The sequence below is a fragment of the Dipteris shenzhenensis genome, chromosome 16, assembly GCF_047967505.1.
Source record: "Dipteris shenzhenensis isolate YYH24624 ecotype China chromosome 16, Dip_SZ_1.0, whole genome shotgun sequence".
Lineage (NCBI taxonomy): Eukaryota > Viridiplantae > Streptophyta > Polypodiopsida > Gleicheniales > Dipteridaceae > Dipteris > Dipteris shenzhenensis.
Window position 1 is genome coordinate 18,772,249 of NC_141611.1, and position 16,872 is coordinate 18,789,120.

The 16,872-nt window shown below is 41.7% G+C and overlaps 1 protein-coding gene across 2 annotated transcripts; it reads right to left on the reverse strand.

Moving 5' to 3' along the window:
• Positions 1-8,229: 8,229 nt before the first annotated feature.
• On the reverse strand, positions 8,230-12,032 carry LOC147892650 (pentatricopeptide repeat-containing protein At2g39620-like). Of its 2 annotated transcripts, none has more exons than XM_087386999.1 (3): positions 11,619-12,032; positions 11,405-11,476; positions 8,230-11,311 (listed from the first exon to the last, which is right to left on the reverse strand). In XM_087386999.1, the coding sequence occupies exons 2-3, from the start codon at positions 11,452-11,454 to the stop codon at positions 8,491-8,493; spliced, it is 2,871 nt and encodes a 956-aa protein (XP_087243125.1). In that variant the 5' UTR covers positions 11,455-11,476; positions 11,619-12,032; the 3' UTR covers positions 8,230-8,490. The 2 variants fall into 2 exon arrangements, with proteins under 2 accessions (XP_087243125.1, XP_087243126.1); XM_087387000.1 differs by having other exon boundaries at positions 11,582-11,620.
• Between the last annotated feature and the right edge of the window lie 4,840 nt (positions 12,033-16,872).

Below are 16,872 nucleotides of genomic sequence, written 5' to 3' on the forward strand. Positions count from 1 at the left end.
CCAAGGTTCCCTCTATGCCTATTGTACCTAGTTAGCCACGTGTCATCCTTGGGTGAGCTCCAAATTCTTGTATACATGCATGCACTCATGATTGAACATTTCAACAAATTTTATGGTGTGACATGTACTTTTGCTCATTTTCAACCATGCATGGTACATAACTGTAAAAAATTTGTGCATCAATATGCTTATATCATAGCTCTATGCGTCTGATGATCATGAAACTTTCCAAAGAATTTTAAATAATTAAATTCCTTGTAATATAAAAGTTTCAAAAGTATGGGACATGAATTATATGGGGAGAATTGCACATTCCCTCATTTGTGAATTATGCATGGTGCATAATTGCCAAAATATTATGCAATGATATTGTTATACCTCTCTGTCTGTTCGATGGTCATGAAGTTGGAAAATAATTTAAATGGATAATACCCTCATACTCATAGAATTTAATAAATATTTTACATTACTTGTATGGTGGGGCATGCACATTTTCTCTTTTTAAACCATCCATGGTGCATAATTATCAAAACATTGTGCACTGACATTCTTATACCATACCTCTATGTGCCCATTGATCATAAAAATTTGAAGATACCATTTATAAAAAGGTCCTTATAGTCACAAAGTTTTATACACATTAGACATGACTTGTATGGTGGGACATGCATATTTCCTCATTTTTGACCATGCATTGTACACAACTAACAAAGAAATTGTGCATTAGTATGCTTGTACCATAGTCATGAATCTTAATGAAGACCTTTGAAAGGGATGATGAATTGTGCTTGAAATTTTTAAATATGATCTAACATGACTTGTATGGCGACACATGCACATTTCCTCATTTTCAATTTTTCGTGGTGCATAATTGTAAAAGAATTATGTATTGATATGCTTATACCATACCTCTTTGTGATGATGGTCATGAAATAGGAAGCTTGAAAATTTTCATGACCATCAGACATGACTTACATGGCAGGATATGAACATTTTCAACATGCATGGTACATAATTTGCTGAAAACTTGTGCATCAGTATACTTATACCATACCTCTATATGTTCGATGGTGATTAAACTTTGCAAAGACCTTTGTATGAGTAGATACCTTGTACTTGAAATTTTTGATAAAGACATGACTTGTATGATGAGACATGCATATTGCCTCATTTTTAATTATGCATGGGAATAATTGCCAAAACATTATACATCGATATGCTTATAACATACTTCTAGTTGTCTAATTATATCGAAACTTGCAGAAGACCTTAAAATGGTTAAGGGCCTTATATTATTATAGTTTCCTAAGGATTATATATCACTTTCTTAGTGGGACATACACATTCTCTTATTTTCGACCATGCATGGTACATTATTGCCCAATAATGGTGCCATCTGTATGCTTATACCACAACTCTATGGTATGATGGTCATGAAAGTTTGCAAATTCCTTCTAATGAAATAGAGCCTTAAACTTTCAAAGTTTCATGAGGATCAAACGTGATATGCATGGAACACCCACATTTCCTAATTTTTCATTATGCACAACTATGCTTATATGTGTTCCTTGGTCAAGGTTTTTTAAAAAGATGCTCAATATTACCTTATATTTACAATGTTTAATGAGCATTGGAAATGACTTATATGGTGGGAGACACACATAACTACCAAAAAATATAGGGGTGCATGCATATTTTATCAATTTCAACTATGTATAGGGCATAATTGCCAAAAATTATGGATCAATATCCTTGTACCATACCTTTATGTGTCTCAAACAATAATTATAAGTAATCCCCTTTTTGAACTAAGGGATAAGTTAACCACCATGTACACCTCGATGCGCACTCTGTGCCGCTGGTGCTTACAGTCCTTTGTCCACGCCTCAAGGCGCACTCTGCGCCTCAAACTCCTCAAGCTCCCCACCACGCCATTTATCGTAGTCTCCCCTCTCCGACATACCCTCCCAACTACCCCTCTCCCCCTATTTAAACCCCTCTATTATGTACCCTCCCTCACATGCTCGAAAATCCTCCCACTGCACAGTACTCTCTGCCCACGACCTCCGCTCAATCTGACCCCTTGGCTCCTTCTTCGCTTGCAGTTTGCCTTCCCCGAACTTCGTAAAGTTGTGTCGATTCAGCTCTACCTCGATTTGCGATGTCCCTCCCGTGTTTACACAGCCTAGTTAAAAGCCCTCTTCATCACTCTCTCGCACACGTCATGGACAGCCAGGTACACTGTGCTTTTGCACGTCATAATCTCTTCTTATAGTTATTTAGTTATACCAAAATACCCCCTACTTTATCTCTTTCCCCTTAGTAATATCTACTTTCCCTCACCACCTCTCTTCCCATTTCTCTTTCCTTCCATTAAATTTAATTCCTCCCCCCCCCCCTTTCCCTTCCCCCCTCACACGGTATTTCTTTTTATTGCTCTAAATAACTTCAAAACTCTTTTCACAACTTTTTTAATTAGATCTTTTAGATCAATTCAGTTCATTGCCTTTTCTAATATTTAATTTTCAACTAACCCTCTCTCCTTTTTTCTTTCGTTATAACTTTTTAGTTTCTTATTTTAAAATACCCTCTTCTACCCCTATCTTTTCCTATATATGACTATGTCCCCTTCTCTCCTTTTATTTATAAATTAAAACTTTTTAAAGCTACCAATACCTAATCTAATTAAAATCCCCATGGTCAAGGTAGTTCTATTATAACCTTTTTTATGCTTATTATGTCTCCTACAAATCTTATTGTTATTAAATGCTCACATTGATCTCATTTTTCCCCATTATTTTTTGAATGGTTAATACTCACAAAGTTCTCACTACCTTCATTAGTCTGAGGCTAATCATTAGTTTTATTGTGACCCCGATAACAAGGGAGGAGTGTTTATGACACATGTCTTCCCAACTAAAGCTAAAGCTAGTTCTTATCGTTTTCCTTGTTGGATGGTGGCAAGTATGCAGATTCTCCTCTTCAATAAAAGAGATGCTTGTCAGGACTTCATCGGCTTTACTTTTGTTTGTCTTTTTTTTTTTTGATAAAACATTATTGGCATTCCTTGTCAATTAAACTCTTACATACTTTTTTATACATTCTCATAGGTGTTCTACCTACTCACTCAAGCACTTCCTAGCTTGTCAATCAAGACATAGAATAGCTGTTTTTGCCAAATGCAAATTTAGAAAAGATTGCCATTAGTGTATCTATATTAGCTCGATCATCTTCATGTTGTCATGTCGGCAAAGAATTGTGAAGAAAACAAAGAGCCTTCGTGTAACTGCAGTCCCAAAGCAACCCCCTTGCTAGATGGGAATCAATTTACCTGAGCAGTGTCTCGATCACTATAGCAACAAGCAGAGGCGAAAATGGGCACATCTGTCGCATAGACCTCTTAACCAAAAAGCTATCATGAAGGTATCCATTTATAGACACCATAGATGTGGCATTAGAGAATAGGATCCGTGTTAGCCGGTAGAAACCCTTGGCAAATCCCATCTTGTACATTACACTAATGATGAATTCCCAATTCACACGATCATATGCCTTCTCGAGGTCAAGATTCAATAGAACAAACTTCCTGTTTTGAGTCATTGCAAAGTCAATTGAAAGAAACATATTTAGATTGCGTGGTGTAAGTTTTACCCTTGAATACATCCGTATTGGCGAGGATGCACAGAGAAAAAACTTGACTCAAAGGGCCAGCCTTTGCCATAACTTTGTATGCGCAATTAAGCATAGTTAAACGCCTCCGCTAACTGATTTGGAAATTAGTTTAATAACTCCGCTATTAATCGAGGGTGAGTACATGTGTGTTGGTAAGATCTGATTATTTCAACAGTCCAAACCCTGCGGCATTGGAGGGGTCACACCTACTACCTTAGACAAATGACACACAAGAACCTTGCCAGCAATGGCAGAATCACCCGTCACCTCAGCCCCTTGCTCGTTACGAATGTGTTCCTATAACTTTTTATATTTGATGATTTTAAAGAAGAACTCAAAAGGGTGATCCCCCAAATCAAGCCACTGCAAGCCAGATTGAACGCGAGTAGTAGCCAACTTCCTATGTTCTATTGCTTGCAAATGAAAATCGAGTGCCAATAAGAGAGGGGGCAAGTAAGGATCCAACGACTCAAGATTAATGGCAATCATTAGACACTCTTGAATCGCTGTTGCAGTATTATACGTGTATCTTTGCTGCATAGCCTTTTGTCTGTCGAAGGATTTGCACACAGCTGTTCCATTGGAGATACAAGCTTCCCACTATTGTACTAGATAACAAGAAGTGCCTTGGGCAGCCTAAAATCAAAACCAGGGTCACCAAAAAAGCTGATATTCATTTTGAAAGGGGAAGGACCCCATGGAGAAACGAAGGAATCTGTTCATCAAAGATAACATCGCTGCTGAGGATATAATCTCTCTCTTGGAAGGGTCTACAACGGGTACCCTGTAGACTGGGAGCTATACCCGACAAAGATTTTCTTGGTTGACTTCACATCTAACTCCCCCCTCTGCTTCTTCAGAGTGTGAACAAAGGCATTGCACCCAAACACACGGAAATAGGATAGATCTGGCTTCTTTCCAAAGTAGGCCTCAAAAGGGGGTGCTTTAGGAACATCAGGTGTTGGAGAACGGTTCAGGATATGTACTGCTGTGGCAGTGGCCTTAGCCCAAAGAAACCGAGGAACCCTTCAGTGAGCAAGCATGGTTCGAGACACTTCTACCACGGTGCAATTCTTCCACTCAACAACACCTGCTTCAGAGGCAGTGTTGGTATTGGCTAACTCCTGCCAAATGCCCTTTTTCGCACAAAACTCCTCAAAGGAATGAGAATAGAATTCACCACCTTTGTCAGGCCAAAGGGCTTTCACATGAAAGTTAGATTCATTTTCAACTAGGGCACACCAATCTCAAAAACAAGAATATGCAAGAGACTTGTGGGCCAGAAAGTAGACCCCCATAAACCTGCTAAAGTCATCAACCAGCAGCATGAAGCAGAGAGCCCTGCCAAGGGATGAGAATAGAATTCACCACCTTTGTTAGACCGAAGAGCTTTCACATGAAAGTTGAATTCGTTTTCAACTAGGGCACACCATTCCCGGAAACAAGAATACGCAAGTGACTTTTGGGCTAGAAAGTAGACCCACATGAACCTGCTAAAGTCATCAACCAACAGCATGAAGTAGAGACCCCTGCCAAGGCTGGCAATAGTCATAGGTCCACAAAGATGAACATGGACCAACTCTGGAGGTAAGGAAGCCCACGGTGAGGCTTGCTTCAAAAACCGTCCCGGACTTGCTTCCCTTGAATAAAAGACCGGCACTAACCATGTTTACTGCCCACATCAGGTAAGCCGAGGACCATTTGTTCACGGGTTGCACGTTGGAGTGCATCAACATTCAAGTGACCAAAATGAAAGTGCCACAGGTCACCTTGAATAGAAGACGTGATTGAGGAAAGAGCGGACAGAGTGTAAATGCCATGACACACTATATATCAATCTGAACCACTTGACCGGTACCTTTATCTTGGGCCTCCACAAAGTGTTCATCAAACAATATTGTGAAACCAAGACGGCAAGTCTCATAAACAGACAACAGATTGAATACGAGAAAGGGAACAAACAATACTTGGGAAGAGTGCATCCCTCCTTTGCCATTTGGAATGATGTCGAGGTTGCCTTCACCACAAACTTTGATGACAAAGCTATCGCCTATACAAACATCCCCTCCGGTGATAACAAAATCCTTCAGCCCACCTGGAGAAGGACTCATATTATGGGATGCCCCACTATTGACGATCCTGGTCTGGAAATCTTTGGCTTGAAGAGACAGAACCCCCTCTCCAAAAAAGGAAGCGAGAGAATCAATCATTTCAATGTGCACAAAAGCAAGAGTTATAGCAGCAGAGGAAGAACATATACCCTTGTTGACCTGATGAGACCACTTCCTCCAATAGTGGCCTTTCTTGTCACAGTGATTACAAGAGTGCTCCGCCTTAATTGCCGCCTCCTCTGCTTCGGTTCAACGACCTTTTCTTGACTGCAGAGCTACCAGAGCATCAGAGCCACCGCCAAGGAACTCTGAACCCGCTCCTCTTGATCCAGCACCATAGGCACCAATTCCTCCAAGTGAGAGAGCTCATCCAACCACTAGTGATCAATGAAGAATAGAAGGCAAAGTACTGAGAAGTGAGAGAAAGCAGCGTAATGGCCATATCTTCAGACGATATTTCCTCCCGGCTTGAAGTATCTCCCATGGAAATTCCTGAAGCTTATTGATAGTTCCCACATAGAGGAAGACTTAGCAGGATCCAATATCCTCATCTGAACCTCAAGAGAAACCCTCTTCATAGGGGAAGTCCTGTTATATGGGGAGGCCAAATGCTCTTGGCGACGCGGTCCCAGATCTGAGCCAGATTCTCGGCTTCCTTCTGATCCAGAGATACCTAAACTTTCTTCAAGGGGATCTGGCCTTTTGACACCTACCAGAATGAAGTCTGCCAGGTTGTAGGACTACAATACCGACTCCATCATGACACACCAAACGCCATAATTGTTCCCGTCCAATTAACGGTCGACAGGGAACGTGGGCAAAATGGGAATCTTCACCTTGTTTTCTGCCAGTTCCTGCGAAGCCATTGGGGCAGAAGTGGAAAGAACGGGGAAGATCAAGGAGGAGGGTAGGAGAAGGGGTATGAAGGAAGAAAGAGAGGAGGAAAGATGGAAGACAAGGCTGAGAGGATTCTTCCTTCAACCTCCAAGAAACCGGGCTTCACACAATCCACTACTTCGATCTGAAAACACCCTTCAAAGTAAATGCCCTTCTTTGTACTCCAAAAGACAGCCCGTGCCTTCTTCGAAACAGCTCCCAAAAGACCTTTGTAGCTTGTTGGTTCCAGGTCCTCTCCACAGCATAGATCTTCTTAGCCAACCTTTGGCTCTGATACCGTGTGAGAAGTGCAGCAGTGCTGAGAAACAACGGAGAGAGGACAGCAAACACTCACAGAGAAGAACAGAAAACAAGAGAAACCAAGAGACACTTGCACAAGGATCTCAGGGAAAACTTCTAACGGCTGGAGAAAACCTCTACTGAAGTGGGGGAGCTGTTTACTGCTGAGATGGAGAGAATGGGTATATATAGGCTCCCCCCCAGCCCTAGACAACCGACTGGTGGGGGAAGCCGACCGCCTATTAGGCGCCATGAAGGCAGCCTAGTGGCAGCACTAGGTAGGCCTGTTCTTACTAGGCGCCATGAAGGCAGCCTAGTGGCAGCACTAGGTAGGCCCCAGAACAGGCCCAAATCTGCCCCACATCTCCTCCATGTCGTCGTGGACTGGGCAGCATCCATCTCTCTCTCACTCTGCCTTTCCCAGGCGGGCAAACCCACAAACATGGCCCTCACTCTCCTCACATGGGTGGGCAGACCCACAAGCAAGGCCCTCACTTAGTAAACCAGGAGATGGCACCTCTAGCGAAACTATGCTAGGTTAGGTTACCATTTCCCTTATCTTAATAAGGTACTACAGAAGTTATGACTTTTCAAAATCCAATGCAAATTGGTTTTTTGGCATGCTTTTCCTTGCTAAAAATTAGAGATATTGCTGTTGATATCATTTGTACTACAGAAGTTGATATATTTGTTTGATTCCCAAATACCTCTAGTTTAAATCAGAGCAGCCTTTCTTGCTAAAAAATTAGAGCTGCATTGCATATACGTTTTAGTTCTCTTTGCACAAATCACCAGAGGCCTACATTCATATAATTTGCAGACTTGATCTCTAGAAACTGCAGATTCAGAATTCACACCACGCCTTTTAGCGACACATTCTTTTTTTTGTGGGACCTTTTAGCGACACATTCACTATCTTGTAAATGTGACTCGCCATAATGCACATAATGTTCTGGCTCAATCCCAGCTACCGCCTCTAAGTACATCTACCTCTCTTTCTATCATTCTAACGGGAAAATTTCGAACAAGTGGTACAATAGCTACTGTAAATCCACTAGCGTCACCAATAATCTCCACAAGGCACACTTCCCTCTTTTTGAAGACATGTGCATCTCTTACAAAAATAGTTTTGCTGCTATTTCTTTGATATCAAAGTAATGGCCACATGACAGTTGCAAATCAAGATTTTTGACATGTATGGGTGTCCCCTTGGGTGTATCGATTATGGCACACAGAATAACCAGGTCACCCATAACCGAACTGTTGGTTTTTCAGGCCAAAGGGTATGTAACCTTTGTTGTTTGTATTAGGCACTACCCCTTGTTGGGGATGTTTAGGTACTGTGCCCACAGTACTCATCTCTCTTTAAATGAACGGATAAGTCTCGTGAAACCCAATGTACATCTGGGATGTACACTTCCTCAATTTGAGACACAGGCCTCTTAGCTTAGCATGCGCATGCACACACGTGTTTGGGAGTGTCTCCTCTCCCCACCAAAAACATATGCACAATACCACGAAAGTCCGTCCATCAACTCTGTCCTGGCTTCTTCCATGTTCTTTCTCTCTCTCTCACTGCCTCAGCCTCCTTCTCTTCCTCCTGCATGTGAACATCTGCATAGATGTTAGACATCAAAACATAAGCTGCAGGATTCTTTTCATCCAATTGCATTGCATGTTCAAAGGCCAATCTTCCAAGCTCCACATTACTCCACTTTTGACAAGCACCCAACAACATAAGCCACACCACAATATTAGGACGGAAAGGCATTTTCTTCACCATCCCGACTGCCTCATCTAAATGGCCTGCACGGCCAAGGAGATCAACCATGCTGGTGTGGTGCTCAATCGTTGGAGTGATGCCATAGCCTTTGTTCATGGCCTTAAAGTGCTTCTCACCCTTGTCCACTAGACCCGTGTGACTGCATACTGCAAGAACAATAGAGAATATGACCGCATTTGCCTTTACCCCATCTCCTGTCATTCTCTCAAGCATATGGAAAACAATTTCACTTTCTCCTAGCTGGGCATATCCTGCCATTAGTGCCCCCCACGAGACAACATCTTGAAGTGGCATCTTGTCAAAAAATTCATGAGCTTCTGCAAGTGCAGCATTTTGGGCATACATATCCACCAAGGTGTTGCCAACAAGGAGATGTCCTTCCAGCTCCTTTCTGGCAATCTCAGCATGTATTTCTCGGCCCTTGTCTAGCGCACCTATGCTGCCACAAGCTTTCAGGCTGCAAACATATGTCACAGAATTTGGAGAGAGACCTTCCAGTTGCATCTGTTCCAGACAGTTCAGTGCTTCCTCACCAAGTCCATGCTCGGCATATCCTGCCATTAGTGTACCCCACAGTACGACATCTCGAACTGGCAGCTTGTCAAATGTTTCCTGTGCTTCTATGAGTGAGCCACATTTGGCATACATATCTACCAAGGTGCTGCCAACAACAAGATGCCTTTCCAGACCCTTCCTGGCAATTTCAGAATGTATTTCTCGGCCCTCATCTGTGGCTCCTGCACTGCCACAAGATTTCAAGCTGCAAACAAATGTAACACCGTGTGAAGAGAGGCCCTCCAGTTGCATCTGTTCCAGACAGTTCAGAGCTTCCTCACCGAGCCCATGCTCAGCATATCCTGCCATTAGTGCAGTCCATGAGACCTCGCCTCGAACTGGCAGCTTGTCAAACGCTTCCTGTGCTTCTGCAAGCGAGCCACATTTGGCATACATATCCACCAAGGTGTTGCCAAGAACATGCTGTCTTTCCAGCCCCTTTCTAGCAATCTCAGCATGTATTTCTCGACCTTTCTCTATGGCTCCTACGCTACCACAAGCTTTCAAGCTGCAAACAAATGTGACAGCATTTGGAGAGAGACCCTCCAGTTGCATCTCTTCAAGCCACTTCAGCACTTCCTCAGCAAGACCATGGTCAGCATATCCTGCCATTAGTGCAGTCCATGAGACCTCTCCTCGAACTGGCAGCTTGTCAAATGCTTCTCGTGCTTCTACAAGTGAGCTACATTTGGCATACATATCCACCAAGGTGCTGCCAACACCTGGATGTTTTTCCAGGCCCTTTCTGGCAATCTCTGCATGTAATTCTCGGCCCTCATCTATGGCGCCTACACTGCCACAAGCTTTGAAGCTGCAAACAAATGTGACAGCATCTGGAAATAGACCCTCCAGTTTCATTTGTTTGAGACAGTACAGCGCTTCCTCACCAAGCCCATGCTCAGCATATCCTGCCATTAGTGCATTCCATGAGACCTCATTTCGAACTGGCAGCTTGTCAAATGCTTGTTGTGCTTCTGCAAGTGAGCCACATTTAGCATACATATCCACCAAGCTACTGCCAACAAAAAGATGTCTTTCCAGCCCTTTTCTGGCAATCTCAGCATGTATTTCTCGGCCCTTATGTATGGATCTTATGCTGCCACAAGCTTTCAGGCTGCAAACAAATGTGACAGCATTTGGAGAGAGACCCTCCAATTGCATCTGTTCAAGACAGTTTAGTGCTTCCTCACCAGGCCCATGTTCAGCATATCCTGCCATGAGTGCATTCCATGAGACCTCATCTCGAATTGGCAGGTTGTCAAAGGCTTCCCATGCTTCAGCAAGCGAGTCACATTTGGCATACATATCCACCAAGGTGCTGCCAACAAAAAGTTCTCTTTCCAGCCCCTTTCTTGCAATCTTGTCATGTATTTCTCGACCTCTTTCTACATCTTTCAGCCTAGCACAAGCCTTCAGTACTGCCACAAAGGTATAATTGTCAGGATATACAGAATCCTCTTGCATTTGTTGATAGAGGTTGAGGGCATGCTGTGATTCCTCACATTTAATACAACCAAAGATGAGTGAATTCCAAGAATACACATTCCGATCCACCAACTTGTTAAAAACATGCTGAGCATCGCATATGATTCCAACTTGGACCAACATCAGGACGAGGTAGTTCCCAAGAGATCTATGATCTTCCAGCCCACTTTGGCACATATAGGCACACAAGCGCTTGGTATACGCTAGATTCTTCCACGTTCTGCACTTACGTAAGATGCATGTAAGGTCCTGAACTGAAGGCAGCTGGGGCATTTGTTCCAGCGACATGAGTGCCTCCTCTAAGCTGAGCGTTTCCCATCCACTCTTGTGCATTTCCTTTGCTTCCTTTTTTTCAGGCGTGCAGCAGACCTTGCCAGACTCCTTCGCGAAGCAACAGTCTCGTGCCTGACCAGAGGATGCTTCAGGCTTTTCCCTGACCCTTTCTCTAACGGAAGCTGGAGCGTAACAGCCGTTTACCCATAGTAACCCCTGCGATCTCCTAGGCTTAAAATCTGGAATTTCGGTTTTTCTATTGTTAAGATTCACAAGAGACTCGTCAGACTAGCATATCTAAGAGCTTTGCCTGGGAAAATCATTCAGGTCAGGCTGCTGGAAAACATACTTTGCTCTCTCGATTGCCCCACCACTAAGAGGTTGAAGTACTGCTTCCATAAACGCTCGGTCCGTGACCTACCTGCGAAGCATCATCCCCACAAGGAAACCAATTGGGAGAGGAATTTTTAAAAAAATAATGTTCAAGGACAGCGCTGCTTATCCAGCAGAAGTAAAGACGGAGAACCTATCTCAAGTTCGACCGTTGCAAAAAACGGAAGTACCTGAAGGCGAACATTCCTCCACCAAGGCTTGCACTGTCCTGAGGGAAAGCCATGGGAGAGAAGGGAAGATGAGCTGGGATGCAGTCGGAGTGTGGTTGGGAAAATTCCCGGCAACGGATGTGAGCAAGGATAGGATTGCATAGTTTGGTTGGAGAGAGATGTGTATATTTTAAGTTCATCGTCATCTCCATGTTCCTTTGAGTAAGTCGAGCCCTGCTGGTGTCCCTGTTCGAATTCAGGAGTGGATGTTGGAATTGGAGACATTCCAATTCCAAGCCGTAGTAATTCCTTCGTGCTGACGTTACGAAACGGGAACACGGAATGTGAAAACGAACCAATTGAATAGAATATGAATGAACCTTTTCCGAAAGTAGTTTCCACTCCCAGTATCCATAGACTCTTGGAGAAGCGAGAACCATGGCCATCTCTTATCTCTTCTCTCTTATCTCTTCTTCTCTTATCTCTTATATTCCTTAGGAGACCTGCAAGGTGGAAGGTTTTTGGAGGGTGGGGGAAGATTTCTAGAGGTTTGGGGAAGGAAAAGAGAGGTTCGGGGAGCAAGGAGGTTCCGATTAGGAGGAGAGAAAAATACCACGTGGCACAATCTCCAAGGGCTCATTAGTCCATGGTGGACGATGATGTGGCGACCACAGACGAGAGAGGACACACTAGATGGACGTATAAATGCGTGTATATATGCAAGGTGGCGACCACAGACTTCGGCGGGACTAAGCGCACGTGGCACCCATCGGACCACAGACTTCTTCACAGATTGCAGGAGTACCAGACTGAACACATGGAGAACTCATCGAGACAGACTGCGGGAGGACAGAGACAGATTCGCGATGGGCCACGTGCAATATAATGGTACTACATCATCACAATATATCTTCATTCATCACAATATATCTTCATGAAAATATAATGATACTACATTCATCACAATATATCTTCATGAAAAAGGAAGAAACAACTTCAAGGAGTCATGATACATTATCATTTCACTTCATTGAAAAAGCAAGAAACAGCTCAAGGAGTCATGATACATTATCATTCCAATTCACTATATGCATGTCTGCATGTTTTGGCTGCATTCCGCCATAATTGTATAGCCGGCACAAAATCAAACTCTACTAGTGGTGGTCCTTCGATTGAAATCCGCATAAAAGAATCCAAGTTCTTGGTTTCCAATCTATTTCTCAGCTTGTTCTTGATGATGTTCTGAATACTGAAGCCCCTTTCACAAATAGCTGTGCTGCTGCATTGCAACAAGGCAAATTCTGCAACTCAAAGAAGCATAGGATACTTATCATGGAGCACTTCATTTCTACTAATAAAGCACCATGCATCTTTCAACACTTTTCCTCTCCCATGGATCATCATGCAAGCTTGTCATATGCCTTTAAGAAGTATTATGTGGATGTTACAACTATTTCTAGTTTAGTGGCTTCCACCGTCACTATGCTAGATATGGAATTTATGGGGCCTCAAGACATCAACATCAATATGCAAGGGCATGATCATTTATGGATTTCCTTCTATTCCTGAGTTTGGTGGCCAAGATGGATGGTTACGTTCCATGCATAGGGCTTTAAAAGGGGACATGAACTATGGGGTTAGAATTGATAGATGTGTTATTGGTAGTGATCTTGGTGAAGCTCTTAGTTTCAAAGTGCTTTTTGTAATGAAGTGAAAAGAAACTTGCGATCTAGGTTTTCTGAAAATCATGTGTTGGAGAGCTTCAAAATCCTTGCACCTTTCACGTTTCCTTCAACTCAAGAGCTTCAAAGTTATGGAGGAGATGAGCTGGGAGTGTTGATATAGCAATACGGAAATGATGTAATGTTTGTGGATGGTACACATGTAGGATGCTTGATTGATGGTAGAGCATTGAAGAGGGAATATCATATTTTTAAGATACAAGCAGCATCAGACATGTGTATATTTTTAACAAATTTTCTATAATTCCTCAAAGTTTGAGATTTATAAATGAAACCTTGAATTTTATGAAAGGCAATCTACGATTGCTATTTCAAGACCCAACAGAGCGAGTCTTTAGCCCCCCAGTCGACCCAGATGGGTCAACATATGGCCTTTCTCGACGATGCGGAGGTGACACATCACATCAGAATTTTGGAGGGCACTCATGGGATTCCCTATCTTAAATACAAAGATGTTTGTCATTGGGATGGAGGGAGTATTTGCAGCATTTTGGAATGTAGAGTGTAGGGAGCTATAATGTTTTTTAAATTTGGATGACAACTAGTTAGTTTATATCAGAATCGGGGTTGTACTGAAATAAGAACATAAGTTATTTATACTTTAAATGGCAGCAAGTTATGAGGTAGCTTTCTAAGATTGTAGCTAAATATTAAATTTTTTTAAGGCAGTCCATAGACCTTTTTCCTTTTTTACAATTAAGAAGGTAGTGAATTATCATCATGCACTTTGGTGAAATGAAAGTTGTATATTGAATGAAATTTGCATTGAACCACCTTTTTGTAATCAGTTGCAGGTTTTTGAGGAATGAATTATTGAGCAAATGTTAGGTTTTGCTTTAAATCAAGAAGTCTGAGAGTCTTCTTGTGCCTCTACTAAAATATTTTGATTTTGAAGTAGTTATGAACTACATCCATTGCTATATTGTACTATAGCAAACAGTAACTAGTTTTCTTCTTTTGGTATGAATAGCATGAAGACTTACTATTGAAACAAGAAAGACAAAATATAGTACATCTTGAATTCGTAGGCAAAATTGAAATTGCAACTCAATTACAATTTGATTGTAATTCTTTCCATGTGAACAGAAATTGCAAGTGCTAACTGAAATAAGAACGTTCTCCCTTTTGAAAGCTCTACCATAAGCATCCCTGTTGCCAGTCCCTGTGTTATTAATGGAGTTGCTTCACTTTTAGCTACATCCCACCTCTTAATACAAGGGCTTCTCCCACTAGGTTTACTGTGAAGAGAGCATTATTTGAGTCTCCTACATTTGATGAGAAAAATACTAGGCTGCGGAATGTCAAGGAAGAAAATTCAGAAGTGAATCTATTATTGGAAACATTGCCTTCTCTTCCTAGTGCACACGAAGCATATAATTGGATGGCAGATGAGGTCCATGGTCTTGTAGTGAAGGCTGTGAAGGTCCCTAAAATTGATATGTCCATAAAGAATTGTGTTCTTGATGGCGAAGTGTTGAATAAATATGGCACATATATGCCATCAAATGTCACCTACTCGGAGTGTTTAAATGTAGATCTTGCTGATAGGGTGGGAATTGGGTGCATCACATTGCATATTGATTAGTTATACTACAATGACTTTTTTACATTCCTTAATGTGGGTGATTACATTCAAGTCACAAACTTCTCTATCTGTGTCAAGAACAATGGAGTGACGGTCTCGCAATTGACTATAGCATAGCATTTAACGTGTCCACTCAACTTGAGAGAATCCTAGCCTGTAGTATTGTCTTTGATATATGTCCAAGGGGTAATATTTCACAACATAAGGAGAAGGTGAAAATTTGATCAACAAAGGGGAGGACAACCAGTTGCCTCTAGCAACATTGGAATTTGGCTGTAGCGGTCATTAAGTTAGGCATGTCATAAAAATAGCATGATGAGATTATCATTGGGAATGGAGAGCTTCTAGAAGACCTCATAACAGTAAGCTTCCTCCCACCTAGCGAGTGCCTAATATTAGAGTATATGCTCCTTTTCTTTTCTTGTAAATATAAGTAATTCCACGAAGCGACTATTCAATTGACTTTTTGGAGCAACTATCGCTCCGATTATCTCAAAGTTGCAGAAAGATTTAAGACTTTTGGTGAAGCACAATGTGTTCTCCCCAATGTCGGTTGTAAAAAGAACACATAACTTGTTGTGTTGAATATGCTGGACATCACCATCATAGCTCCAATAAAAGATCCTTACAGTCTTTCTACCTCGAGTTTTTAGCACCCAAATTCAACAAATCGGTTACAGAAACCAGGTCAAGTCATTTGGAGAATGTTGTCCTAATATATTTGCACAAGTCTTTGATTGATATGAATGAAAACTGAACATCATATTCACAACATTGCATTTTTTTGGCAGCTTGTGGGCACACTTTCTATAATTGGAATCAACTCCTCATTGTATGAGCTAGCTTGTTTGACTTGTAAAGGAAAAAAATATTGATAGACTCTGAAAAAGTTTATTGCTTGGTGTGCAACAAGACAACTAATTTAATCATAATTCCCAGGGTGAAGGCTCTTATATGCACTCCTGAAGGTGCTTCTGTCGAGGTCATCTTGAAGGACGCAATAGTTAACAAAGTGTTGAAGTTTCCATTTGTAGATCTTCTTGATGAGAACACACACTTGCTGAAGTGGTACATGTTCAATGAAAAGGTCAACGGCTGGTTCTTGATCAATATGTTCAAAAAGTTACTACATATATTGCTCCTAGTGTTGAAGAGCAACAAGACATGTAATGTGGAGATCAATGCCTTCATGCTATGTTGTATTTCATGTATTCGATTGCCTCTCTAGGCTTCAACGTGCTAGCTTTATCCCTTTTGGCTTGTTTGCGAAGCTCTTTATTAAGGGCTTTACCTTGCAACCTTGTGATTACATTCAAGGATACTGGCAACACTTGGCCTCTCTCAATGCTTAACAAGTTAAGGCTTGTGGACTTAGATGGCCTTCTCATCGAGCAATCCTTAAAAAGATGGTTTACACCACACCTAATGCACAATGGCGGTGGTGTATTAGACGCTGGTGCACATGTGATTGGCTGATTAGATTGCCCCTTATATGGACACATTGGCTGGGTGTGGCCCTTGACACATATGGCATTGAATGGATTGTGTCTTGGCGAAGTTGTTCCTATCTCCCATTGTTTGAGAAATCGATGTTGTTTGGTATTTCCAAATAGCAAGTGTGTGTTGGTATGTTTGTCTTACATACTTAACTTTCACCTATCCACTAATGCTTTCAAGAACTTTATATCTCGCAAACTTCAAAACATTATAGATTCAAACACTTTTAAAGAAAACAATTGGGAAGACAAATTCTTTGATTGCGTGAGATTTCCTAAAATCTATCCAGGTTTTATTTGACATAAAGTTATATTATAATTGTTTGCAATAATCAAACTTTGTTTTCTCCCCACTTACAATTTCTCGTTCTCGATAAAAGTCAAATCATACACCTTTAAAATTGAATTATTTCATGATGGCAACAATGTCACATATGAAGTTTTTGAGAGCA

Excerpts from the sequence above, each read along its gene's own strand:
- LOC147892650 (XM_087386999.1), bottom strand. The coding sequence starts at position 11,454 with ATGGAAGCAGTACTTCAACCTCTTAGTGGTGGGGCAATCGAGAGAGCA. Across the intron at positions 11,312-11,404 it reads GGGGCAATCGAGAGAGCAAA|AAAAACCGAAATTCCAGATT; the intron begins GTATGTTTTCCA and ends TCTTAACAATAG.